The following is a 26,926-nucleotide window of genomic DNA, read 5'->3' as shown; positions in this document are numbered from 1 at the left end:
TTTTGACAGCACAGGCATGATCTACTTGTACTAGGTTCCCACTGGACAGAAAGTCAACAAGGAATGGTGAGGTTTTAAGGGAGTTCAGGAAGAGATTTTGTCAGAAGCCAGTACTCCTCAAAACAGATCAGTGGCATTTCCACCAGGACAATGCACCAGTCCACAACTCCATCCTTGTCACAGACTATTTGACCAAGATGAGCATCAAGACAGTTCTTCACACTCCCTATAGTCCAGACCTTGCTCCCTGTGACTTTTGGTTATTCCTTAAGCTCAAGCAAAACCTTAAAGGCTGTTGTTATAAGGCAATTAAGGAGATGAAAGAGTCTGTGACGAGGGTCATTGACATGCTCACACAAGAGGACTTCCATGAGACCTTCCAGAAGTTGTTGGAATGGTACAACAAGTGCATTGTAGCTGGAGAAGATTACTTCAAATGGGACTAGTTTCATGTGTGTACTATCAATAAAAATGCCCGTATGAAACAAGTCTGAAAACTTATTGAAGGCACCTCATACACATTCATATTTGAGTAAAATAAATAAAAAGACAAAAAGACAAAAATAAATGAAAAGACAAAAATAAATGAAAAGACAAAATAAATAAAGACAAAAATAAATAAAGACAAAAATAAAGACAAAAATAAAGACAAAAATAAATAAAGACAAAAATAAAATAAATAAAAAGACAAAAAATAAAATAAATAAAAAGACAAAAAATAAAATAAATAAAAAGACAAAAATAAATAAGACAAAATTTGAGTAAAATAAATAAAGACAAAAATTAAAATAAATAAAAAGACAAAAATAAAATAAATAAAAAGACAAAAATAAAATAAATAAAAAGACAAAAATAAATAAGACAAAATTTGAGTAAAATAAATAAAAAGACAAAATTAAAAAAGAAAACGGTGATGCTTACTTCAATGCCTGATGTAAAATGTAAATCACCTCCACATTTTAAACATTTATTCTCCTTGTCCTCTGTGAATAAAAAATTGTTATGACATGGTTAGATAGTAGTAGAGGTATAACTAAAATGTCAGAGGGGTTACACTGAATGGAAGTTACTCATATCATGATTCCTGGTGTGAATTTTTTCATTATCTAAGCCAGTGAGACTCTAATGAGAGAAGATGTTTTTGTGCATGCTGTCCAAATGAAACTGTGATACAGTGAAAGCTATCTACAAGCACCTCACCCACCTCCTCTCTCATAGATGCAAGTTATCTGCTGCCTTTGCATAAATCATTGGTAATAAACTAATCAAGTTTGTCAGTGTGTTGTGTACAATTCCCCTCTCTCTCCATAGAGACAATCTTAAACAAAGAATCTCAGTCATGGGAGGAGTGGTAGGTGTTATGATTTGTGATTGTATTGATAACAAATGTATTTTGTGAGATATTTAACATGTTAAATGAATCAAGAAAAATTAGGGAATTATAAAATATGAATTTAGGTATTAAATTATGTAGAAAATAAATTTAAATATTTTAGAATAGGTTGAAAATTTGGATAAGTGAAAAAAAAAAATTTCATCAATGAAAAAAAATTTTGGGTGGTCATTGGAAAAAAAATAGGATAATCAACAAAAATATTGGGATAATTGAAAAAAAAAAATGCAGACAAATTCCAATCATTACCCCTATATATATATAAAATGAACTCATTTTTTCCCCTCTGATTTCGACCTTAATAGGATTGAAAATGAAGACATTTCATGCAAATGTAATATGCACAAACTGCAGCACATTATCTGAGGTGTGTTATAGGCCTATTACCTCTACACTTCCTCGATAATCGTGGATTCCTATATTTTTTCTGGTGAAAGTTCACGGCCAAAATCGGTTAAAATCAATGGAAGTGATAAAATCTTTTCTCTTTATTAAATTCCTCCTACCCCCCGCTACCACTTACATCGTTGCGGATCTGTTCACAATGGACAGTACGAAGAAACACTGGTTTGGGTTTGTAGTTGCTTAAAAAAAAAAAAAAAAAAAAATTGAATGGCATTTTAACGTTCCTTTTCATTCTATGTTTTCTACTGGGTGAAATGCACTATTGAATTTAAGCGAATCGAAGGGTTATTTATGCCATTTTTTTTTTTTTTTTCGCTTTGCACTGTGCTTTTTTTTTGTTTTCGTTTTTCACAACATGTCCATCTTTTTCCCTGATTTATGCTTTCTGTTTTTCCGATTTCTTTTTTAAAGAAGTTTTACGTTTGTTTGCTGTTTTTTTTGTTTTTTGTTTTGGTGATCTTTTACAGAAGTTTGACATTGTTTTTATTTTGATATTTAAACGCTTATTCTTTACTTTAAACCCCCCCCCCACCTCCAAACAATCGGGCAATGCTGGGTACCCCCGCTAGTTAGTTTAATAAAATGAGGATAAATGTGAAGTGAATAATCTTTCAATCAGTACAATAGAAAACAGAATATTTAAAAAGTGTTTTCTAAATTTTAATAAGCATTAAAACAAGCAGAATAGATTAGTGATGATTATGTAGGTCAATTAAAATGTAAGAAAATGTAATTTTTGAATATGTCAAACAAGTTTAGTAGAATACTTATGAGAGATTCCGAAAAAAAAAAAATCCATTAAAAATAAAACAAAAAACAAAGTCAATTGCAAAATTCCATCTTCATACATTTCTTTGTCATAGAAAGCATTAAATATCCATGTATGATGAAAATTATGGAAATAATATTCCAGTGTGATGAAGAGATGAAAAAAGGAACAAACCAAAATATATGTTCATCAACATTTCGTCTTTATTTCAAGACTTTCTTGGGATGAGTAATTTAATCATCCCGATAAAGTCTTCAAATAAAGATGAAACATTTGGTTTGTTCTGTTTTCATCTCTCCTTCATAAATCCGACTACTTTTTTTTCTGTTTTAGCAAAAGGCACTTATTACTGTTACTTTCCAAACAATGCCTGCTTCGTGTTTTTTACTGTTCATTTCATCTGTCATGAGATGAACAAAACCCAGCAGTCTCAACACCAGCTTAAGTCTCTCGCCGCAAACACAGGCACACATACATCTCACCTGGCATTTATTTTTCTTTACTCTGACCACGTGGTGCATTTTTCTCTGCTCTTTTCTTTTGACACAAGCCCACGCACACTTCCTAATTTGCACATGTGCTTTTTCGGCTACTCCTGTTAATATTTTCGCAAGCCAGCTATCCTACAGCTCCCGCTGATATTTTCCCACGTGCTCATATGCGCTCCGTTACACATATACATGTATGTGTGTGGTCAAATATATCGATAAAAGAAGTCCAAGAGAAAATTATTTAAAACTACAGGGAAGGGAAAAGAGGGAGCATCTCTTTCTGAGAATAAAATAAAAGACCTCAGTCGGGAGGGGCAAGAAAACTCAGCCTAGGTGGTCAGAAGCTTATTCACTTACTGGCAGTGTGGAGATGGAGTGCAGTTAAATGAAGGGTGAACTTACTCATCCCCAAACTTATGATAATAGAATTAAAAGTTTTGATGCTTATTTATATTGAGGTCCATGCAAAATATGTCAGCTCAAAATAAAATATGAAAACTTATGGATATACTGATCAATAAAAATTATTAGTGTACACCAAAAATTATGGAAAATTATTGAGTTGATTTTTAATAAAAAAATAAAGTTAATTTACTATTCAAAGTCAATGAATTTCGAAAGACATTTGTGTCTTTAAGCACATTATAGCAGATTATCTATTTTCTCATATGAAGATGCCACTCAATCTTGTCATTTGAAACTTATTGACTCGAAATAATTTAATATGTTAAAGTAGTTTGCTTGAAGCATTGTTTAACGTGTATATAAGAAGAAATTTAAGTTTATAGAAGGCAGAACAATGCAAAGGTGTGATGGACAGACTCAAACTGATGCAACTGAAAATATAATGGTTATATGTTATATAAAAGAATCTAGTTGATTTTATAGGCTGGTTCTTTTTGCTTGTGTGGCGATAAAACTTCTGAAAGCACTTGTGATGTTAGATTGTATAAAAGTGTTAACTTGGGTCAAAATCTGACTTCCTTCTTTAATTGGATTTTTTCGATTATTGACCTATATACGAACACTCCCAGACACATCAAGTATCTTTGCGTGAAATTTCTGAAAAATCAGCCTGGCCATTTCCAGTTCATAGGGAACAAATTCACACAGACAAAGTTTCTTTTATATAATAGTAGATTATATATATACATATATAACATAAATAAATAATAAAGTTCTCAATTAGATAGCTTAATAGTGTGATACTAAAGATGCCACATTAAAAGGAGTGGACACACAAGCATTTACTTATTTTCAAAATGTTGTTTTTTATTGGTAATGCCTTGCGTACAATTGTTTTAGCTCTCAGTGATGTATGCCAAGACTGAGGGCTGAAACAATTGTATGCAAGGTGTTACCAATAAAAGACAGCATTTTGAAAATGAGTAAATACTTGTGTATCCACTCCTAACATAGTATCTTTCAAGACACACACACACACACACACACACACACACACACAAGTCACTTTATGGTTTGAAAAAGAAAACCTTTTCTTAAATGACTGTGTTTAATTCTTTTTTATTACACAGTTTAGAGTGTGGAAATTTGTTTGGACTTAATCATGAAATATAATGTCTCTTAAGAAACCTCCATTCTCGGCTTCACAAAGTCAAGCTTTTCCTAAGCTATTCTCCATGACAGTTAACATTGTAGATTGTAAGGAAATAATTTCCTGTCGTATGTTTGTCTTAAGTTCTTGGATGGTTTGAGGCTTATTTGCATACACTTTGTCTTTAAGATATCCCCAAAAGCCAAATGTCTGGTGCTATCAAATCGGATGAATGTGGAGGCTATTCAAAATCAGAATTTTGAGAGATTTTTTGATCCTGAAACATCACAGTTAACAACTGCATTGTTGCTCTAGCTGTATGTGCAGTTGGTCCCTCTTCTTGCCACCAATACCCTGGAAAGTTTGCGAACTGAGGTTGAACAAAATTCACTAGCATATCTCTATATCTTTCAGCAGTGGCAATCAAAGCATTTTCATTCGTATCTTCAAAGAAAAGGGGTTGAATAACCCTTTCTGAGGTTACTCCATACCATACTGTGACTAACTAGGTGCATTGGACTCGCACATAAACTTGGTGTGGATTTTTGGTGCCCCCGAATCTGGTATTCTGGTTATTGACATACCCATTCAAATGGAAACGAGCCTCATCTCTCATGATCAACTTGTGAATAAACTCATTGTAACTTCTTGCAGTTTCCTGAAACCTGACAGCGTAATTTAGTTGTTTCTGAAAGTCTAGTGGTTATAAAGATTGCACTAATTGAACCTTGTAAGGATATATGTGCAAGTCTCTTTGAATGCGCTGTAGAGAACTCCATCAGATGACAAGTTCTTGAGAACAACTTTGAGTGGATGTGGTTGGGTTCTTTTCAATGCTACGCCTCACATCTTCAGTATTTTCTGGTGTACATACTGAGCAACCTCGTCTATATCTCGATTTATAATTTACACAGCCCTGCTCTTGAAAACATGTCACTAAGTTCATTATTGCAAGCCTACTGACAGGGTGTCGAACATTGAAATGACGCATATAATATCTTTGCGTTGCAACAATTGACTGTCCATTTTCAAAGTAAAGTTCAATTATCTTCACTTGATGTTCTGTTGTAAACATATCCATAGTAAAATCACTTCCATTGTCTTCTCCAAAATTTTACATTTTTTTTATTTTCATATTAACAAATCAATGATTATCAAGGTCAAAAGGTCATTTGAAGAAATGGATAAATGAGATTGTCAATTAGATGTACAAGAATATCATGAGAGGATTGGAAACTGTAAATGGCAGGATCTGATTGTTATTAGAAGATGAAATGGTTTGATAAGTATTTGTTGACACTGAACTTGAAAACGACCATGTAGTAGTCAGCAGGGAAACAGTCTTGTGCTTTTGAGTTCCATAGATAAGTTCTTGGAAAGAAGCTTTGTTTATGGAAGTTCTCTTTGGTGTTAAGGATACTGAAGAAAAGAAAATTCTTTGCAATGGTGATAGTTAAAAAAATACTTGCTCTGAAGGTCTTACAAGAGAGAAGTAAGAGAGGAGCATACAAATGTTTTTAGTTTTTATGTAGATTCTCTAACCTTTCTGCCATATATATTTTGTATACATTTAAGCAAAAATGTTCTGCTGTTGTGGGAGTTGACTTATATATATATATATATATATATACACAAAAAAAACCCCAAAAAAACAAACAAGGGAATTGATAAAAATAAAAATTGAATAAATTATATTTATTAATTGATTATATATTCAAACAAGAAATTAAAATAAAGAATAAAAATGTCCAAAATAAGCTCTTTTCACAAATAAGTAAAAATGTATTGAACAAAAAATTGTGATCTAAAAGACATCTTTAATGGAATTAAGGAAAAATTAAAATATCAACATAAAGGATCAAACAATCTATGAAATTACTCAATAAGGTCCAAATGAAAATTTCTTTTTTTTTTTGTTCTATTTAGTATATTGAACTTCCTAGCATCTTGATAGATTCTAATATATAAAGATAATATGTATCTTTGTAATTCCATTTAAACATATATATATATATATATATATATATATATATATATATATATAAATATAAAATATTACAAACCTAGTAAGTCTTTATTCACACCATAATTGCAACTAAAAAAGAAAGGAAACAAATTTTAAGATATTTCTGAAAAAAGAAAAGTATCTGTTCATATAGACTTTCTCAAATTTTTGCAAACTTTTAAGTTCATGAAATGTTATCAGATGTAAGTTTTGAAAATTCCCAAGAAATAAAAATTTTGTCCATCTACAGAAAAGGTTGGCATGTATTATTAAAAAAATATAACTATGAAATTGAATTCTGAATGAAATTTAAAAAGTTAAATATAGAAATTTCAATTATTGTGTGCAGTTTTAATGAATCATCTCTCTTACTTTTGATTTTTCTTAAAGTCAAGATTTAATTAGATAGTAAAAAAAATTGAAAAAAAAAAAGTGCTAGTCAATTCTTTTTTTAATAAAAAAAAATTAATCTTGCAATAATTTGACATTTGAAAACTTAGAAAAGAAATCCTTTGAATCTTCAGCTTCTGAAAAATTACAATTTAATAATTCAAGAAAAGAACCTTTCATCAAAAGTCACTAAACATAAAATAACTTATTAAAATCAGGACAGAAACTTAACATTAAACACACCTAAAACATAAAGGATAAGTAAACTTTAATCCTACAACAGAACAGTTTTGTAGCACTGTTATGTCCCCTCACAAAGATTTAAGGTCAAAATATAATGCTACTAAAACTTAGCAAGAATCCTTTATAAGACTGATTCTAGAAAATGTTTAAACTTAAAGGCTTAAGATGTCATAAGAAATCAAAATTCAGACAATATTGTTAAGTGGTGACTTAAAATATTTGAATTTTAAAATGGGAGGTTGTACTGATATTATATTCCCTATGAAAAAAAAAAAAAAAACATCCTTGAAATTTGGGGAATATTTATTAACTGATGTCCAATACCTTTTGTATTAATCAAAATATAATTAATATGTGTATTTTACAACCGGGCAACCCGCTAGTAAAGATATAAAAAGAAGCATGACAGTTATTTCTCTTTGATTCTGTTTCCAATAGTTTATTCTCAGTCTCTAATCTTGGAAACTATTTTATAACAAAATTTAACAAATTTAAGATGAAAAATGAAGAGATTAAAACATACAACACTTTAAAGAATAACAAAGGGCACAATAAAAAGAATTACATAAAAGTTCAATTTTATGCACGTTAAAAAGTTGATGCAAAATGTGAATTTTTTACGCCACACAATAGGAAGATCTTGGAATCATATTTTCTCTAGACAGAATGTAAATGTTATAAGATTTAAACACTTTTTAACAGTAAAATATATAAGAATGTATTAATTTATGGATTTACCATTAATAGCCAAATTGTTTTTTATTACAATACATCCATTTTAAGTTTTTTTTTTTTGCTACCAATGACAAACATGGCTCCCATACAAAAAAATTTCTAGTTAGTGCAGTCATTTTTAACAGAACCTGTATTTTAAGTTTTCTATATCAAAGAACACTGTTGAATGATAAAAACAAGATTTTCAGAATTAAATAATAATTTATCAGATGCACTGCTATATGGGTCTAACATTGAAAGTTTAGCCTATTTATCTATTTTTTAAAATTTTATAGTCTATTTCTTTTTTTAGTTAATTTAAGTTAATTTCTGTCTATTTTAAGATGATTAAAATGGAATGTTAAGTTTAAAAAAAAAAATGAACATTTTTGACATTTCCATTTTGATTTTTAACAAGGTATTGAAAATCTTATTGAATGTTGGGAAGAAGTTGGAACAAGAGAGAATACATTATTGATTTGCTATTTTTTTTTTTTTATTAAGCTGTTTGAATTTAAATAATTATATAGATAGATACATAGTAATTCAGGTAAAGTTTGTATTGATAGAGTAAAATTCAGAGAGTCTTTACTGTGTTTATATAATAGTGCTTAATAATAAAATTATATGTAATAAGAGCTTTATTTATATAAATATGACTACACATTCACATTGTAGCTCTGTCAAGCAAAAAAGAAAGAAAAATCGGAGTGTTTATTGTCTGTGAAAACGGTGAATTAAAAATTAAGCATATCAGAGCTATGATTTAAACATGCCCTGGATATGTGGTCATAACATATTTGTATGAAAAAGAAACTTTTATTATATACAAGGGATGTTCCAAAAGTAAGGCCTCCTATTTTTCAACTAAAAAAAAACTAAAACACTGAAGAACTACAAAAATGGGAGTATATCAATAAAACGAGTAACTTCTACTCCAATATTGATTTTTCTATAGTTCTATAGTCATCGCCGTTCTCGATACACTTTTGCCTCCTTTGATGCCTCATATAATGTAATAAAAGTCCAGAGCGAATCGTGTCTCAAATCTGTCGCACTCTAAAATTGACGAACCCATCCCCTGTGTTGACATCAAGTACATCGGCCTTGTAAATGTTCAACAGGTGCCAATGAATGTTGATCGGTTCAATTTTTTCTGCAGGGAGAAATTCAATGAAACATCCTTGCTTCTGCCACACGTCTACGACAGGGATTGCTTTCTTAGAGTCTCAAATCATCAATATGAGTTACAAAGAGATGAAACTTTCAGGTCATGAATGTATAAGTTCAGTCATTATAACAATTTAAGATAATTTTGAATAAAAAACAACAAATTTTTATTAACAAAGAAAAAGAGAAACAAAATCAAAATAGTAAAAAAACAAACAAAAAAAACGAATGTCTAATAAGCTGTTTATAATCGATAGTAGAAGGGAAGTAACTCTGTTTTCTAGTTATTTCCCTTTAGATGGAAGTAAATGTTTTTATAGTTATGTTTGTTTTTGATCTTTTAGACATAAATGCTTTTGGTCAAATATAATTCAGAAAAATATTTACCAGTTTTTGATAAAAGAGAGTTTTCTCTGTATCTTGTTTGGTTCATCTGTTATTTTAACGATTCGAGTTTTCTTGTGTTTTCCTTCGGTCGGAGTTATAGTATGTGGTCACCTCTCTTTGCGTCCCAATGTCATGTTATAACTGTTGCTTTATAATTGTTATACTATAACTGAGTTAAAAATAACGATTGTTTGCTATTTAAAGCTATCTCTAGAGAAGGTTCGGGAATGAACGGTTTAGAATGTTTTTTGTTCTATGTTTTGAAAATCTCCAGAGACTCTAAGAAAAACGTTTTACATACAAATTCTTGAGTAATACTTTTTATATTATTTTATATGATCTTTTATTATTTCCTTTTAATTAAGTAATTTATTATTTTTATTATTATGTTATAATATGTTAAGTATTTTTATTTTGTTATAATTAATAATAACATTATTAATTATTCTTATTATGTTATTATTTGGATAATTAATATTATCATTACTAATTATATTAATGCTTATTATATTTTATTTTTATTATATGTTATTATTTGGTAATTAATATTATTTTTTGTGTAATAAATCATAATTTCTTCATATTGTAAGAGAAAAATACATCATCCCATGACAACAATGCAATTTGCAATTCCCTCCGATTCATTTGGGCCGAATAAAAAATAGGAGGTATTATTTTTGGAATGCCCCTCATATATATATACATATATATATATAAGTAAATGTTAGTTTGATTGAAACATTGCCGGCAAAGAAATATATGAAAGTTTTAAAAAGTGAAAAGCAATGCGGAAAGGACCAGAGCCACAAGAGGAAAGAAAGCAAAAATAAACAAACAAATAGACAGGTATGTTCAAGTAGAGAAATGTCTAATTATTTATTCATATTCATTTATCACTCCTCTCATTACATAATTATTTGCAACCAAATTATTGGTATGTCTGGTGTATATAAAGTCTGTTGGTGGTATGGAACTTTTACCACCAACGGACTTTATATACACCGGACATACCTATAACTAGATTGCAAATAATTATGTAATGAGAGAAGTGATAAATGAATAAATAATTAGACATTTCTCTACTCGAACATACTTGTCTATTTGTTTGTTTGTTTCTTTGTTTGTTTGTTTTTCCTTTTCTTCCTCTTGTGGCTCTGGTCCTTTCCGCATTGCTCTTGGCTTTTTAAAACATATATGAGAGAGAGAGGAAAGTAGAAATATGGAGCTTTTATAAAAAACAAGGATTTATTTTTAAAATGAAGAGAATTTTTAATAAGAAACTTACCTTTTACAAAGATACAAACTATCCTCACCTACATTGGCTGGTAAATGATATTCATGGGTCATACTTCCGCCTATGTCACCAGAGCTAGCTTCAACTGTTTGAGAATGAGAAGAAAAAAAAAAGAAAATGATGTGTAAGGTTTTCAATTAAAATAAATTACAGAATTTTTTTTGAATGTCAGTTTTTGAAAATTTGCAGTTTCTGTACTGCCTAGAAAATTACTTATCATTTGTGACGGTTTGAAATTGAAGAAACATTTATCATAATTTAACAATTCCTAAGTATTATTTGGATTATTCAGACTACTGTTGTCATCCTGAATGTTATTCTCACGTTTCAACTGATGTTGGAAAAATAGTTTCATAACAAAACATACATTATTCCTTCCACAAAGGATGATATAATATTTTAGAAGATTAGTCCAACCACTTAAAAAGGTTGAGGTAATTCTTGGGAAGATGGTTTTAGGACAATAGAACTGATACTAACTATACACATCCATTAAAAGAGGATACAATAATAAATTAAATCTTTTGTTTTATTCATCTAAAAATGTCAAATTCTATCTGTGTCTGTTTATAATATCATGTCAACTGATATTTGGGCTTGATGATCTTAAAATAGTCTTTCTTCTCTTCTAGATAAAAAAGAATTTTTTTATGGTGTAAGGTAAAATATTTTTTCTGTAAAAATTCTTTTTTATATATGAGAGAAGAAAATCAGATTTTTTCGATTTTCGATACTTATCAAATAAATTTCTGTACAAAACATATCTAAGAACATTACCAGAAATATAAATTACCTTTGTGCGAAATTTGTAAAAGATAGGTTCCGAAACAGCTGAGCCTATGAGGAAGTGACTTTTATACATTAGTAGACATAAGATAATATCACGTAGCATCGAGCATTTTCTATTTTATTTCTGTCTTTCAACTTGTGAGATAAAATCTATAAATTTTTGCTTTACCCATTCCATTTTTCAAATTTTTTTCAGTCAGAACATATAATGTTGCAAAATATTTAAACTATTTCCTGTCCCTGTAGTCAAAAGTGATATTTCATGATGAGTGCTTGCAAACTGTTCCGTTCGTTACTGAAACAATATATTTGCTCACAAAATAAAATTTTGGCACCTGTCAGGTATTCCCTTCTGTGAACATCTGATTCTAAAAAAAACAAAAACGGATCAATTAAACCAATACCAACACAAAGTTAATGAACTATAACTTGCCGATTCATATGAATTACATTTTACAAGGATTATAAAATACATGGACCATCAACAAATGGCTGGTAGGTTGCATCATAAATTTCAACCAGCTTACATTATCATTTTCTTATTCAGGTGGCAATTTGGAAGAAAGTTCTACAAAGTCACCTGTATGACTTGATCATTTAAAAATCCTGTTATAATCAGCTAACATACTTCCTAATTTTGGGCATAACACTACCGGGAGCGGTGACAAGGCGAATCAGTTTCTTCACTTTTATTGTTCTTCAGTATTTCTATTGTGAAGAAATTTATTGAAATCAAATATAAGAAAAGGAAATTACTGAAAAGTATACAATAAAAATTAACAAGACTATACAAATAAAAATAACACAATTAGTCTTTATTTGCACTTTTAATAAGAAAATTAAAAAAATAAGTCTTTATTTTATTTGAAATTTTACAAGAAATACACGTTCATAAAATTATAAAATTAAAAGGTTTTTCTTTGAATTTATATAATAAATATGTTTATGAAAGTATAAAAAATAAAACTATTGAAATCAAAATAACAAATTTATAGACGTGAGAGAAAAAAGTGAAGGAACATATTTGCCTTGTCACCACATCCAGTAGAGCTATGCCAGAAATTAGAAAGTATGCTAGCTAACTATAACCAAAAATCCTTTTCTGTAACTACCATATGATCTTGTTTCACCAATGAGAGCATTGTATTTTTCTTAGTCCTTCCCCTTTGCTCTTTAACATTACTCCTCCTTTCTTAAAAAAAAATAAAAAAAATACAAATTAAAAAAATATATATACATACCTTTAACAAAAGGTAATTGCAGACGATTAAAGATCTTTTCATAAGCACGGCAGACATTTTTATAAGTTTCTTTTGCCTTCTCTAAACAACTGTCAAATGTGTACAAATCTAAAAATAAGAAAAACAAAAAAAAATATAAGAATTTTTTTCAGTACAGCAATGTGAGAGATAATGTACTAAAAAGTGCAAGTTGGAAATTAGTCAAAACTAACGCCTGCTACACTAAGCAAATAAATAAACTTCTGTGTATATTAAAAATGAGATCATCCAATCACCAAAGTTGAATGATAGAAAGTAACTGAAGATTATATGATGTCGGTGACTGCTAAAAATGAAAATTTTTCATTTTCAAAAATGAATTCTTCCAAATTGAATACAAGGTGGCTCACTAAAAAGTAGCCCATAAAAATGTTGTAAAGAGGAGGAACGTTCTTTTATTGTTTAAATTACCTGTAGTGTTACAAAAAATACTGGAAGTGTTCCCCATTGATATCTATGCATTTCTAGGAACTTTTACCAACGTTTGCAGATACTGCCTATAAATCTTCTCTGGTGATTCTCCTGATAGCGTTGGTAATGTTCTCCTTTAGTTGGTCTAGATTGTGAGGATTATTTGCATAAACCTTTTGTTTTAAAGTCCTCCAAAGATAAAAATCACATGATCCGGAGAAAGTGGTGGCCATAACTCTTTGCTTATTATTCTCTCTTCCATAAACATGCAATGAACTCGTGTCAGTGATCTGTGAGGCGTGTGGCATGTAGTGCCATCTTGTTGGAAAAAGAATTGCATTTTGTCTTGTGGTGTCAGTTGGTCGTTAAGAGAAAGATTAGAAAGGTCAGGCTACTTTTAAGTATAATATCAAACAGAATTCTATTATCCACCATCAATTCATTTTATTTATTGAAAAAAAAAAAAATATATATATATATTTAGCTGATAATTATTTTTATGGTAAGAAAGACTTTTTAAAACGTGTTAAGATGTACATTGGAGATATATTATTTCACATATTCTTGCATCAAACTTGATAAAATTAAAAATCAAATTGTAATCTTTTTTCAAATTGGGACATGAAATTATTGAATATTGCCTAGACTTTGTTCTTGGAGACCAATAGTGGTTAAACTTATAGGCTTACTGGGTCTGCAGTCAAAGACAGGATTTCCCATGTTGAAATAACGGAGCATTATAGAGTGCACAAAGCTTATCAAGTTAAAACTGGTAAGCTACGTTGGGCTCTGACAAGTTAAAAGCCTCAATGTGTGTGAATGCAAGGTGGTAAATGCGAGTGAGAACCTGTTCTTTTTACTTTCTCTCATGAATTCTTTTCAATTTATAAAATGACGCGACGAAAAAACATAGTTCTGTAGTAGATGGCAATCAAGGTAGCTTGGCTCTTGGTCAACGATACACTATAAATAAAAACAGGCAAACATTCCTGTCCTATTCTTCCTATCCATATCTTTTACTCGAGCTTGAATACTTGACCATTCTCCATCCCTGAAGTCACAACACTGCAGAGAAGATATGAACAAACCCTTACCATCTGATCAGGTCAGTGACATTGATATCAGAGTTTTGTCGGTCTAATTCACAGCATCGGTCTAAAACTATTAATAAAGAATTGATCAGAGTGAATATGACTGCTGTGAACCCGAGGATCTGGTGATGTGAGGTCAAAATGATAGTGTTACTATGGTGTATCTAAGATTCAATAGCGAAGTGCAACCTGAACCACATTAGTTTAAAAATTTTTTTTAATTATTACAATAAATTAAAACGTTAAAACATTTTTATTTTTGTTTAGGAAACATTTAATTGACAAGTATTCTTATAGCAAGAAAAAAAAGAGGATTGGCAAGCAACTACTGAATTTAGTTAATTTCTATTAAATTACTTTTACATTTTGTGTTTGTATGCTAAATAGTTTTAGATTATTTGAACTAAATTTGAAATTCAGGTAGGAATGATTATATATTTATCTTTCTTTACCACCTCTCAACCCCACCCCACCTAAAAACACCCTCAGCAATTACTGCCTTCCATAGTTGTCGTCTCACCACGTTTTGGCCAAGTAAGCCTCTGGCCGGCTTTGGGTAGGATTGAAACTTCTATCATTAGACAATGCTCACCTGGAACCATAGAGATTCAACATCTCTATCCACTGCGCCACGAGCCCTGTGGTGCAGTGACTAGAAAAGTTTTAAAATAAAGCTGTAGTGTTTTCTGAAGTGTGACACTTATCGTTCCACAATATATATATATCATATTTAAACGTAGGTCACAATCGGGCAATGCCGAGTGGCCTGCTAGTATGCGTATGTATCTATATATATAAGCCTGAAGAGTCCTAGAGTGGATGAAACGCGGAATACTCAGTGTAGCTTAATCGCCATATATATATATATATATATATATATATATATATATATATATATATACACACACACACTAGCAGACAACTTAAATATGATATTTTGATTAATGCAGATTCCATAATTATATTGGATTGGATTCAATATATAGAAATGATTTAAAGAGTTAACAAAAAAATAATGACTCTTGCACCACCACCAAGAATCGAAACCAAAACGTTTAGCTTACGATTTACTTATTCCTTTGAGGTTAATGCCTGAGCTATGAAGACATGAACCAATAGCTATTACATTACGGATGCATATTCGTAATGCCATCATTCGACCTTCACCTGGCAAATTGTATTTTTTTTTTTAAATTTTCACACTTTTGCACCAATTTTCCCCAGCTAAAACCCAAATACAAAAGTTCAAATACCCTATATATTAAGTTTCATGTCTGTAGACCGAAAACTGACAAAGGAGTTTGTTAGGCAAAATTTTTTTTTGTGTTTACTATAACCTTTTTACGCAAATATTACGCAAGTATAAATCATGTAGAATATCTGCATGAATATAATTACACGTAATAGTTAACTAAAAATGATCATCCAATAAGAAAACCGAAAAAACTAATAGGGAATTAATTAAAATGAATGTTTAAAAGAATATGCAAATTAGCGAGATCTTTTGCAGATGAATGCAATTCCATGATTCATTTTTTTAAAATAAATTGAAAAAAAAAAAGGGGGGGGGGGTTAATATGAATATCATTACACACACAAAAAAACAAAAACAAAAAAAAAAACACCCAAATATGCGTGTGTACTTTTTGAATACATAAAATTATCCGTGGACACATTTTTCTTGCTCTTATAAAAAAAATATATATAACAATAAAAATATTTCCCATCAAAAAGGGGCGAGTTAATGCAGGCACTAATGTGCAAGGGAGGAATACTATCTACCATTGGTGTTGGGATGATTACTTGGAATCAGGAATCAGAAAAATTGGAACTTTTTTGGTGTATCGGAAAATTGTGTGCCTATTTTCCAATGTCAAAAATGAATCCTTTGTCATTTTTTAATATGATTTTGTTCAAAATAAATTCTTCCACTTTGATTTTCAACTAATAGTAAAATTACATTTATAAATCATCCCTCATAAATGTATTTTTACATTTAAAAAATATCTGCACATTTAACATGGATTTTTACAGTAATCGGGGGGGGGGGGAAATAACAACTCTACAGTTAAATATTTAGAGAGTTATTAAGAATCAGAATTGGGAAGTTAGCACAGAATCGATAATTGTGTCAGAATCGGAAAAATATTGGAATTATCCCATCATTAATGTATATATATAGTGCTTATTAAGAATCAGACCTATTTTAAAAAAAATAGGTTGCAAAAAAATCTTTATGATATACACACCTGTCACAGAATGAATATGTCATATGCCAAAAATTACGTAAATTGATCAAGTAGGGTTTTTTTATAGAAAATCATTTTTCTGCATGATTTTTAGTGATTTTAGTAGGAAATTGTAGCCATTACAAAGCCGATTTTGATCTTGATAATTCAAATTGAATTCTTACAGATCAAAACAATGTCTCAATCATATAATGTAATTTTCTTAGTTAAAAAAAAACCTAGTTGATCAATTTTTGGAATATGATATCTTTGTTCTGCAAAGTGACGTACATCAAAGTTTCTTTTAAAAGATTTTTCTAAATTTTTGTTTTAAAGATAAGTTTTACAAATAAGCACTAATATATATATATATATATATATATATATATATATATAAGCTTTGATTATGTTAGGGCATTAAATTCCAGAACTTCTTATAATGTCTAAAGCATGTTTAAATTGTTGTGCAGTAGAATAATATCATGTCAGTTGAACCTTAACTTTGAAACACAAATTTTCATTTAGACTTTTACAATATCGAAAAGAAAAAAATAAAGAAAAATAACCTTTCATCTCAAATTCTTTTCCTCGTAACAATGCATATTTGGCCGACATTTCATCTCTGAACTTCCGCCCAATCTGAAAAAACAAAACAAATTCAAATAAATAATTAACCAACATAAAATGTCAAAATGGTGGTCGCTTTTCAAATAATACAGAGATTATATATTCAAAGACATCTATAAACGAAATCACTAACAGACTTAGCCTTTTATTTAAGAACTATTCAGATTTCATAAAAAAATTAAATGATTTTGATAATTATAATTAGGAGCAGAAATATCCATCTCTGGGCAGATATAGTATTGCAATGTTTTTTTTTTTTGTTGTTTTATGACCCAGCAAACTTTTTGTAGACTATTTAATGGCAAAACATAAATTTGTCACTTCTACACTATCAGAACAAAATTTTGGAAATCATAAAACTGAATTTCACATGAAAACTATGGTATCTACGTATTCCTAGTATTTTTAAGATGATTATATCCAAAAATTACGAAAATCAATAAGGTAGAAAATTATTTATTAAAGAAAATAGAATTTGAAGAAAATGATCGTATCTGCTTATGTAAGACACAGTAGAGTTCAAAAGGGAGGTTATTTTCTGTTTCAATTTAAATGCAATTTTTCTCCTGCTAACACGATTAAAGTTATTTTTTTAACAATCCAATAATATTCAGGTAATTTTGACTACAAAATTTGGAAGCTAACATCGTAATTTATTAGAATTGACAGAAAAAAAACCCCAGTAGAAACCATTGTTTTTATCTGAAAACTCCATTTATCTACTACAAAATTTTGTTCTGATCATGTAGAAGCACCCATAATTTTTATTGTAACCATTACATTTAAGTCTTTATGTTAAAGGCTTCAAGGTGTCATAATATGAGTATGAGAGTGTTACAGGATAAGGGCTGTCCCCTTTTCATGTAAGTATAAAAATAGAGAGATTTAGTTAAAATGAAAATGAAATAGAATAGACGAAATTCGAACCTCGTAATTTAGGTTTAGAAATAGATTACGAGAGAGAATTAGCAAATGGAATGTAAAAAACAAACCATTGTTTAGCTTAGAGATAAAATAGTTTTAAGAAAAGAATGTGCATTGTCAATTCTGTTATGAAAATTCAATTGACGAATGCAACTATAAGATAATTTAATAAACATGTTTTTAACATACTGGGAATATAGGTTAAAATTCCTTTTGTAAACAAAGGAAAAAGTTTTGGACACGCATTTCCAGAACACGTGAAAGAAGACACATGTTTTAACATGTGTATGACGTCATGGAAAATGGGAAGTTCTCGGTATAGTTAGAAACTTTAGAGTTAAGAAGAGAGTCTGAGAGGGAGTCTGCGGACGACAGACGATAGTCTGGAGTTGGGAGTCGAACGTCTAGAAGCGAGACGGTCACCTTTGAAACATAGAATGTGAAACTTTGAATTCCTGAAAGCAAAGCCACCAGCCGGTCCATGGAAATAAACCCATCATGTGTTTTTATAAACGTTGTCTTTGTGTTGTAATTCTACCAAAAAGGTAAAGTGGAAATTCTCATTATATGTCTTCTATATCATGTGGTTTAAAATGTCTTTACATACACAATGTGAACACTAAGAATGTCTCCACTAACACTTCTAAGTATGAACATTTTATATATATAAATCTCGTCATAACACGAACACAGAACACAACAACATCTCTCTTAATAAGACTCTCAACCACAATCCCTCTTAATAAGACTCTCTTAATAAGACTCTAAGACTCACACTTTAATAAGACCTAACAACGAATAACAATAACAACAAGAAATATGAACAATAACAATAATACTAATAATGAAATATATAACAAGAGTTGGACTACAATCAAAACCATTCTGTTATGATAAAGACTGAAAATATAGGCTGCACAACAGTAAAGGGTGAAAAAATATATACTAGTGATGGGACAATTCCAATATTTTTCCTAATTCTGATACAATTACTGATACTGTTCTATTTTTTTTTTTATTAATCAAGTGTAATTCTAATAAGCACTCTTTAACGTTCTGCAAATGTAAAATTTGCTAATTGATGATTTATGCAATGTGCATATAAAACAGATAGTTTGGTACTATTAATTGTTGTAGATATTCACTGGGATCTTGAAACATTCTGTACTAGTTAAACTTACCTGGCATTGTTTAGTCATGATTTTACTTACATTTAACATATTTTTGTGGCTTTCTCAAGCTGCTGTTTTTTCCCCAAAATATCATTAGTGTTATTTAGAATTACATTTGATGAAACAAACAAAAATACAGAAAAATCTTTATGATGTACATGCTAATCATGGAATGGAGAGGTCATGTTCCAAAAATCATATAAATTGATCAAGTAGTTTTTGTTTTTTATAAGATGGCATCCATATTAAAATAATTTTGACTGAAAAATTTTTCTGAAAGGATTTAAAATCAAGCTATATTTTTCTTAACATGATCCATTTAAATAACTGAAAACAATGTTTTAGTTATCAAATATAGATTTATAGAAAGTATATAAAAAAAACAATAAAAACTATACTTTATATTGCCCTTTTTTCTTTAATGTTAAACTAGCCTCGATGCCTGGCATTGCCCAGGTGTTGGAGGTGTGTGTTGAGAAAAAAAAAAAAATGGTAGTAGGCAGGCAGGCTCGAACCCGTGCTGCGATTGCAGAAAAGTAAGTGAAAGAAAATCTGACATCTTAGCCGATATCTCCATGACGCAACTGGAAGTCAAAAGCGTTGAATTTAACCTAAGTTAATCCAACGGTGACGATAACATGCTAAAATGTTGGCGAAAAAAAAAATCGACCCCTCCTTGTACAAAATGGCCGAGTTTAGGGTGAAGGAATTAATGTTTTTTGTCCAATTTTTCGATATTTGACGTCCAAAGGGTCGAGCTTCAAAACAATACCGATCTTGTGAAAATCTGTTGCCTCTGTTGAAAGTTTTTGTGAGACATACAAACAGGTGAGATTTATATTATAGATAATAATAAAGATATTCAAAATCTAACTTACCTGATAGAGCATAATGGGAGCTTGTTTAGAAGAAAAGGGTGCATGATTTGCAAATAGCAATGTAACAGCTTCCTCGTGAGTCTAAAAATAAGGGACAGAATTTTTAATAAAACACAACATTGAAATTTATACAAAATGCTTGTTTACAATTATTCGCAGCTATAACTTCAATGAATTGCCGAAATGGCACCTTAGGCGGGTTGAATCTGTTTCCTCCAAAGAAGAAAGTTTCATGAGAGTAAAAAATTTCACCAGCAGTCCCCAGTCACATGTATATCCCCATCAGGGGGTGATGATGTTTGGTTTTTGCAACTCTTGCAGGAAGATGTTGGTGCCTTCCTACATACAGTGCCTGGTATTCCCAATAGGTCACCCGCCTAGTACTGACTAGGCTCATTGTTACTTAACTTTGGTGATCTAATGAGAACCAGCATGTTTGTGTGCCAGCGAATTAGGGGTTATTTTAGTGCTTATATAGTATTAGTCAGAAGTGAAAATTGAATTCAAGTAAAAATTATATTTGATTATATTGATTTATGCATAAGATTTACAATATGTTTCACAAAAAATATTTTTCAAAAAAATACTGAAAAAAATTATGCTACAAATTTGGCACAAGTTCAAATTGGGGGAGGTGAGATAGGGGTTGCACGTCATCCTTTTTGTCTCTTCTTTTGAAGTAATTCCAGTCACCACAATACAGCACTCACACTATTGTTGCAATATTTTTGGTATGGTAATGAGGGTTTGATTACAAAAAATTGAAAGGTTCTATTTATATTGATAGAAACTGACCAATCAAATAGTACGATGCTCTATTATCAAGCAATCAGAGATCGGAATCACTCCGTAAAACATACTGAATCTTATAGAATTCCCACATATAATTTTTCGTGTTACACGAGAAGGAGTTTTGCTCTTTACAATTCAAAACTTCTATGGATTGACTTTCAAAGGGGAAACTATTCTTTCCTAAGCCAACATAAAAATAAGAATTTTTTTTTTTTATACAAAGCTAAAGGAAAAATCATTAAACCATGTTAACTCCTTCACACACACCTGTCTTCAAATATAGCTGTTTCCACTCCATGAACTCTTACTCACCCTCTCCTCCAGTAACAATGAAATAGCAATGTCTCGTAATCACTTTGAGGAGTACAATTTTTCAGTAGATATATAACCTTTATAAACTAACCCAGTAACACTAACTACCAACGCGGGGTCGCAGAAATACCTGGATTAGGACCCATGCGCTGGGAAAACCCTCTCGGTTCTGATGAACCCATAGATCTTTCCAGGTCATCCGTCTAGGAGAAGGAAAACTCTGAAGCTAAACCTAAGGGGAGGAAGGCCTCTCCAGTCTTGGATGACAACCTTTCTAGAGCTGGTGACTCAAACAAATTACCAGTCTACAAACCTAAACTGCTTAAGGAGTAGATAGGCACTGTCTATCGCCCGGCTTCCATACTCCTTCTTTGCCAGGCGTAGAGGTTGAATCACGGAGTCGACAGAAACACTCGATCTTATCATATCCCATCCCTTAAACTGGGCACTTGGGAGTGCTTGAATGTCATAATGTCAGTGCAAGTAGATTGGGTTGACCATCGTCTGATGGGTTCAGGGTACTGGATAGACAGTTCCTGGCTGCTGTTCCCGACTGGTAGTACAGTAGCCCTAACTTGGTAGTGCTTAGAGCAGCTGCTCCATCATAATGTATAATATCTGGTTGTTTGTAGTGCCATGTCGCGCATGGAAAAGGACCCTGCACTTATCCCCGGTGGGCTATCCCAAGGCCACAATCCTAGTAGATGGAAGGACATTTGTTCAGCACCCATTACCTAAACTGAAACTCTTAAAAAAAAAAAATGATGACAATACAATAAAAAATTACACTAAAACCAGGCCTATACTCAAACAAAACCAACCTGCCTTCTCCCTTGAGGCTTGCATTTACGAACAACCGTGGGCTTAGAACTAATTTAAATGATGTTGAAGCATTTCTCCTAACAAACACCTCGAATATCTTAGCACTAAGTGAGACTAACCTACACTCCTCCATCCCCTCTAACTACTTTAACATGCCTGGATATCTCCCACTCTGCTGTAAGGACTCTGACAGACATATGCACAGGCTTGGAGTCTATATTCGAAACACCCTTCCTTAAACTAAACTAGAATCGGATGATCAAGCCTTTATGTGCTTTAGACTCAACATGCAACATGACATTAGCTACTTTTATTTTCTTTACCGCTCTCCCTCAACCCAGGACTGTACCCTAATAAATAAAGTCTCTGACAGTATAGATATAGCACTTTCCCTCGACACTAGCACACAAATGCATGTATTTGGTGACTTCATTGTCCACCACAACAACTGGCTTGGATTTTCTACTTATACTGACGCAGCTGGTATCACAACACATAACTTCTGTATATCTAATTCCCTATCACAGATGGTTACGTTTTCAACCCGTTTCCCAGACCAGCAAGAACACACATCACTTCTAGATTAGTTCCCGATAACTGTATAACTAATGCCCACGGCCCACTTGGGAACACCAATCATGGAGTGGTAATGGTTGAAATAGCCCTAAACTTTAGAGCCAAAACCGAAGAGCCATTACTCAAAACAACAAGATATTATAAAAAGGCTGACTGGGAAGCCGTCAGGGATCTCATCAGGGACCCCCATGGCAAAATATCTTTTCACTTCCTGCTGAACATTGCACAAATGAGGCCACTGAATGGTTCAAAACGGCAATTGAAGCACATGTTCCCACGTGCAAATTTTATTGCAAGCCCCACTCTCCCCAATGGTTTACTTCCACATGTGTAGCTGCAATAGCACAAAGGCAGCATGCGTACCGCAAATTTAACCAACATAAGTCCAGTTCAAACAGACAGAAGTATATAGAAGCCAGAAGTAACTGTAAGAAAGAAATAGCAACAGCTAAGAGAGAATTTACTGAAACCGCCAAAAAATGCATCGAAGCACAGAAATTAGGAACCCGCGACTTCTGGAAAATCTACAACAGTGTAGTAAATAATGGGCAATCAACAATTCCCCCACTATCTAACAATCATGAGGTTGTTTACTCTGCAATTGCGAAGACTAACATGCTTGCCAGTCGGTTTGCCTCCAACTTCACACGGGACCCTGCCAACCACCCCTTCCCTGACTTTCCTTTGTGGACAGATGCCACACTAGATGATCTGAAAATCACCCCTGCTCAGGTGCATGCTATCATAAAAAATCTTGACACTGCAAAAGCATGTGGACCTGATCTCATCCCGGCTGTGCTATTAAAAAAGTGCTTCGCCGAAGTAGCTCCAATTCTCTCCAAACTTTACAACAAATGCCTTAATGAATCTTGCTTTCCGGCCTGCTGGAAAACTGCTTCTGTGGTACCAGTTTTCAAGAATTCTGGCGAAAGAACTAACCCAGTAAATTATCGCCCCATTAGCCTCCTCTCACTTTTCGCCAAAATATTTGAGACCATAATTAATCAAGCTCTAGTCCACCACCTTATAGATGCTAAACTTCTGACTGACAAACAATATGGATTTAGGTAAGTCTGCTCCACAGCAGACATCCTAACTAATCTCAGAACATATATACCATTCACTGGACAAAGCAGGGAGGGTAGAGCAGTAGCTCTAGATATATCTAAGGTTTTTGACAGGGTATGGCATGAAGGTCTTCTCAGGAAAATAAGATTATATGGTATCACTGGAAGATAATTAAATCCTTCTTAGATAAGAGAAAAATCCAGGTTGTCCTCAACGGTCGTACATCTAATTAATATGATATAAATGTTGGAGTGCGTCAGAGGTCTATCCTTGGACCGCTGTTATTCCTAATATTCATAAATGAACTCCCTGACAAAATTGCTTGTGAGATGGGTATATATGCTGACGACACCACACTCTATAACAGACACAACAGGAAAACAAATGAACACATATCTAAGGAAATGGCAGAAACACTAGAGGATGACCTCCGATCTGTAGTGGAATGGGGACAAAAATGGATGGTCACGTAAATGCTGCCAAGACTAAACTCGTTTCCTTCAATAATTACAAGAAACCTTCTCTACCACCAATAGCAATGGCTAATGACTATCTGAAAGTACATATTTTAAACTCCTTGGCCTAACGCTCACAGGAAACAGGAGTTGGAACAATTACATTGAGAGTATCGCCAGGACAGCTGCGAAGAAGGTAGGTTCTCTCTACCGTGCTAGAAAGATACTAACACCCAAAAGTATCCTGTACCTCTATAAGGCCACCATTCGCCCATGTATGGAGTATTGTTGTTATATTTGGGCTGGTGCATCTGCCACTAGTCTCTCGCTCCTAGACAAGGTTCAAAAGAGAGTCGCCAATCTGATAAGTCCTGAACTGTTATCTAAACTTCAGCCTCTGTCCCATTGACGAAATGTTGCATCCCTCTGCCTGTTTTACAAATACTTTAACGGTGAATGCTCTGATGAACTGCAAGCACTTGTGCCCCCTCAACAAACCTGACAAGCAGCTAAATCCCACCCCTTCACAGTAAAGATCCCTAGATGTAAATGAGCCTTCTACTCCAGTAGTTTCTTCCCCAGAACAGCTAGACTTTGGAATTCCCTTCTGGGTCCCTGCTTCCCCAACTGTACCGGCATGCAGAAGTTCAAGTACAACGTGAACTGACATCTTGCTGCTCAACTCCCTACACAGTATCCCTGATGCCTATGTCCCTGAAAGTAGCCCCCTACAATAAAGTGGCAATGTGCCTTGTTTGGGGTGAAAATGTAATAAAAAAAAAATAATAATAAATTTAAAAAAAGTTTTTACAATTCCAAGCTTCTCTGGATTGATACTAACATTTTGTTTGGACCAATATTTCTTTTCTAAAACTAAAATGACTTACAACTCAAAACTTACTTAATATTATCACCAGGTTTTGACCGTTTCAAATTTTCAATTCATAACATTGTCGCAAGGACATTTTTTATTTAAAGAAAATATACTGTTTTACTTCATCAGTTGACAATGGAGGTTTCTACTAAAAAGCAAACACTACAGAATAAAATGTTAGGTGGTCAGTAAGACCCTCTCAAATTAAATAGGCTAGAAATAAGATGGTTACCATTTTCTGGGGTCTTTCCACTGCCCAAAACAAGCCAGTTCCAAGGTGAGAGTGGGGTTTATCAGGAACATGAAAGGAATGGGGGTTCATAAGAAAAGAGGGTGTCTTTTTAGATAGCTGTCATGGCAGGGTGTGGACAAAGCAAAAATGGGGAGTAGGAATCTTGGAGGATCTCTAATAAAACAAAAACGAATAGGGGCTGGAGCTCATTTATACCATTAGCTAAGACACTTTGCTAATTGGGATAGAGTCGGATGAGACCTTAGGTCAGCATGCACTATGCCTAAGCAGGGCATACATAGGCAAACTGGGTTTGTCCAAACGCACATAAGCTAACATTGCGTATTCACTTTCTTTTGAAATGAGCAGAGTGCAACCTTCTATTACATCTGATTTTGACTTAGAGCTGATGTTTAAAGTGCAAAATCAACTTAAACACCTGAAATACATTCATCTCGAGTCTATTTTGCAGAAACACCAATATTTTTATGAGATTTCATATAGACAATTCTTGCTTGCTACTATATAGCTGTGGTCTACACAATAACTCGTTAAATTAAATTAAACATTTCATTACAAAAGTTTCAGTTTTAAAATTTAAAAAAGATTAAATGTTTTAAATGCATAAAAGACAAACAAATATTTATTTCAATTAATTGGGTAACTTTTGTGTTAAGTAAAATAAAAATAATAATTACAGGATTAATACATAGATCTTGATCTCGTCGATTTTTGAGTTTGTAAAGTTCTTTGATCTGCGAGCGACCTGAAAAATAAACAGAATTATTCACTTAAGTAAAATATTTTTTTCAAAAAGCAAATAAAACCAATAAAAGTTTTTTAAAAAGTATTGTGCATTAAGAAAAGTTAAATTCGTCTTAAATGATAAGACAGTAAAAAAACAAGTGAAGCATGCATGGTCCCCCATGAGTGCACAGTGAACGAGGCATAAAAAAATGACTAAGTTCAGCATTTGCCCCCCCGCCCCATTTAGCCCCAGAGGACGTCAAATCCTGGTGAAAATGAACAAACGGTGCAGTTTTAGGTCTTAACATATGTAAATTTGAGTTCTGCACAATGCAAAAAAAAGAAATGACTAAGTCAATCATTTGCCCTCCTCCCTATTTAGCCCCAAAAGTCCTTTAGACCTTAACATATTTAAATTTGAGTTCAGCACCATGCAAAACTGCTAATAAATAGACATACACAGAAAATTTTTGGACAAATATGGTGAAAATAGTCCCAAAAATGGAAGGTTTTTATTAGCCCTAAAAAAGCCCCTGGGGCACACCCAAGAGTTATCGCAAAGTACAGACAAACAAAATTATATAGAAATCAGTTAGTTACAACTTTTCAGAAAGTTTTATAAAAATCCAAGGGATCAATTTTTTTTAATAAGCACAAAAGTGTCAATTTTAGCCATTTTAACCCAAAAGGCACCCCTAGGGGGGGGGGGCAACCAGAGTTTTCCTGGAAAATCCGTTCTGTTACTTTTTTTACTCATATGTTTAATGTTTGTGCAAAGTTTTAAAAAATTTCAAGGCGTAGCCATTGAGAAAAGTGCAAACAGGACAAACGG

At 32.1% G+C, this 26,926-nt stretch overlaps 1 protein-coding gene across 1 annotated transcript in view; it reads right to left on the bottom strand.

Moving 5' to 3' along the window:
- The window catches only part of LOC145258928 (putative proline--tRNA ligase, mitochondrial), a 62,407-nt gene that overhangs the window by 22,838 nt on the left and 12,643 nt on the right, over positions 1-26,926 (bottom strand). Inside the window, exons 3-9 of the mRNA XM_080116651.1 lie at positions 26,046-26,113; positions 20,217-20,297; positions 17,182-17,254; positions 12,847-12,954; positions 10,808-10,901; positions 6,677-6,708; positions 922-983 (exon numbers count right to left, since the gene is read on the bottom strand). Coding sequence (XP_079972777.1) covers positions 922-983; positions 6,677-6,708; positions 10,808-10,901; positions 12,847-12,954; positions 17,182-17,254; positions 20,217-20,297; positions 26,046-26,113 — 518 coding nt within the window. The remainder of the gene's footprint in view (positions 1-921; positions 984-6,676; positions 6,709-10,807; positions 10,902-12,846; positions 12,955-17,181; positions 17,255-20,216; positions 20,298-26,045; positions 26,114-26,926) is intronic.

Source organism: Euprymna scolopes, chromosome 3 (genome assembly GCF_053919585.1).
Source record: "Euprymna scolopes isolate OS-2025 chromosome 3, ASM5391958v1, whole genome shotgun sequence".
NCBI lineage: Eukaryota > Metazoa > Mollusca > Cephalopoda > Sepiida > Sepiolidae > Euprymna > Euprymna scolopes.
The sequence above is the reverse complement of the archived record's forward strand: the minus strand, read 5'-3'. Positions and strand labels throughout refer to the sequence as shown.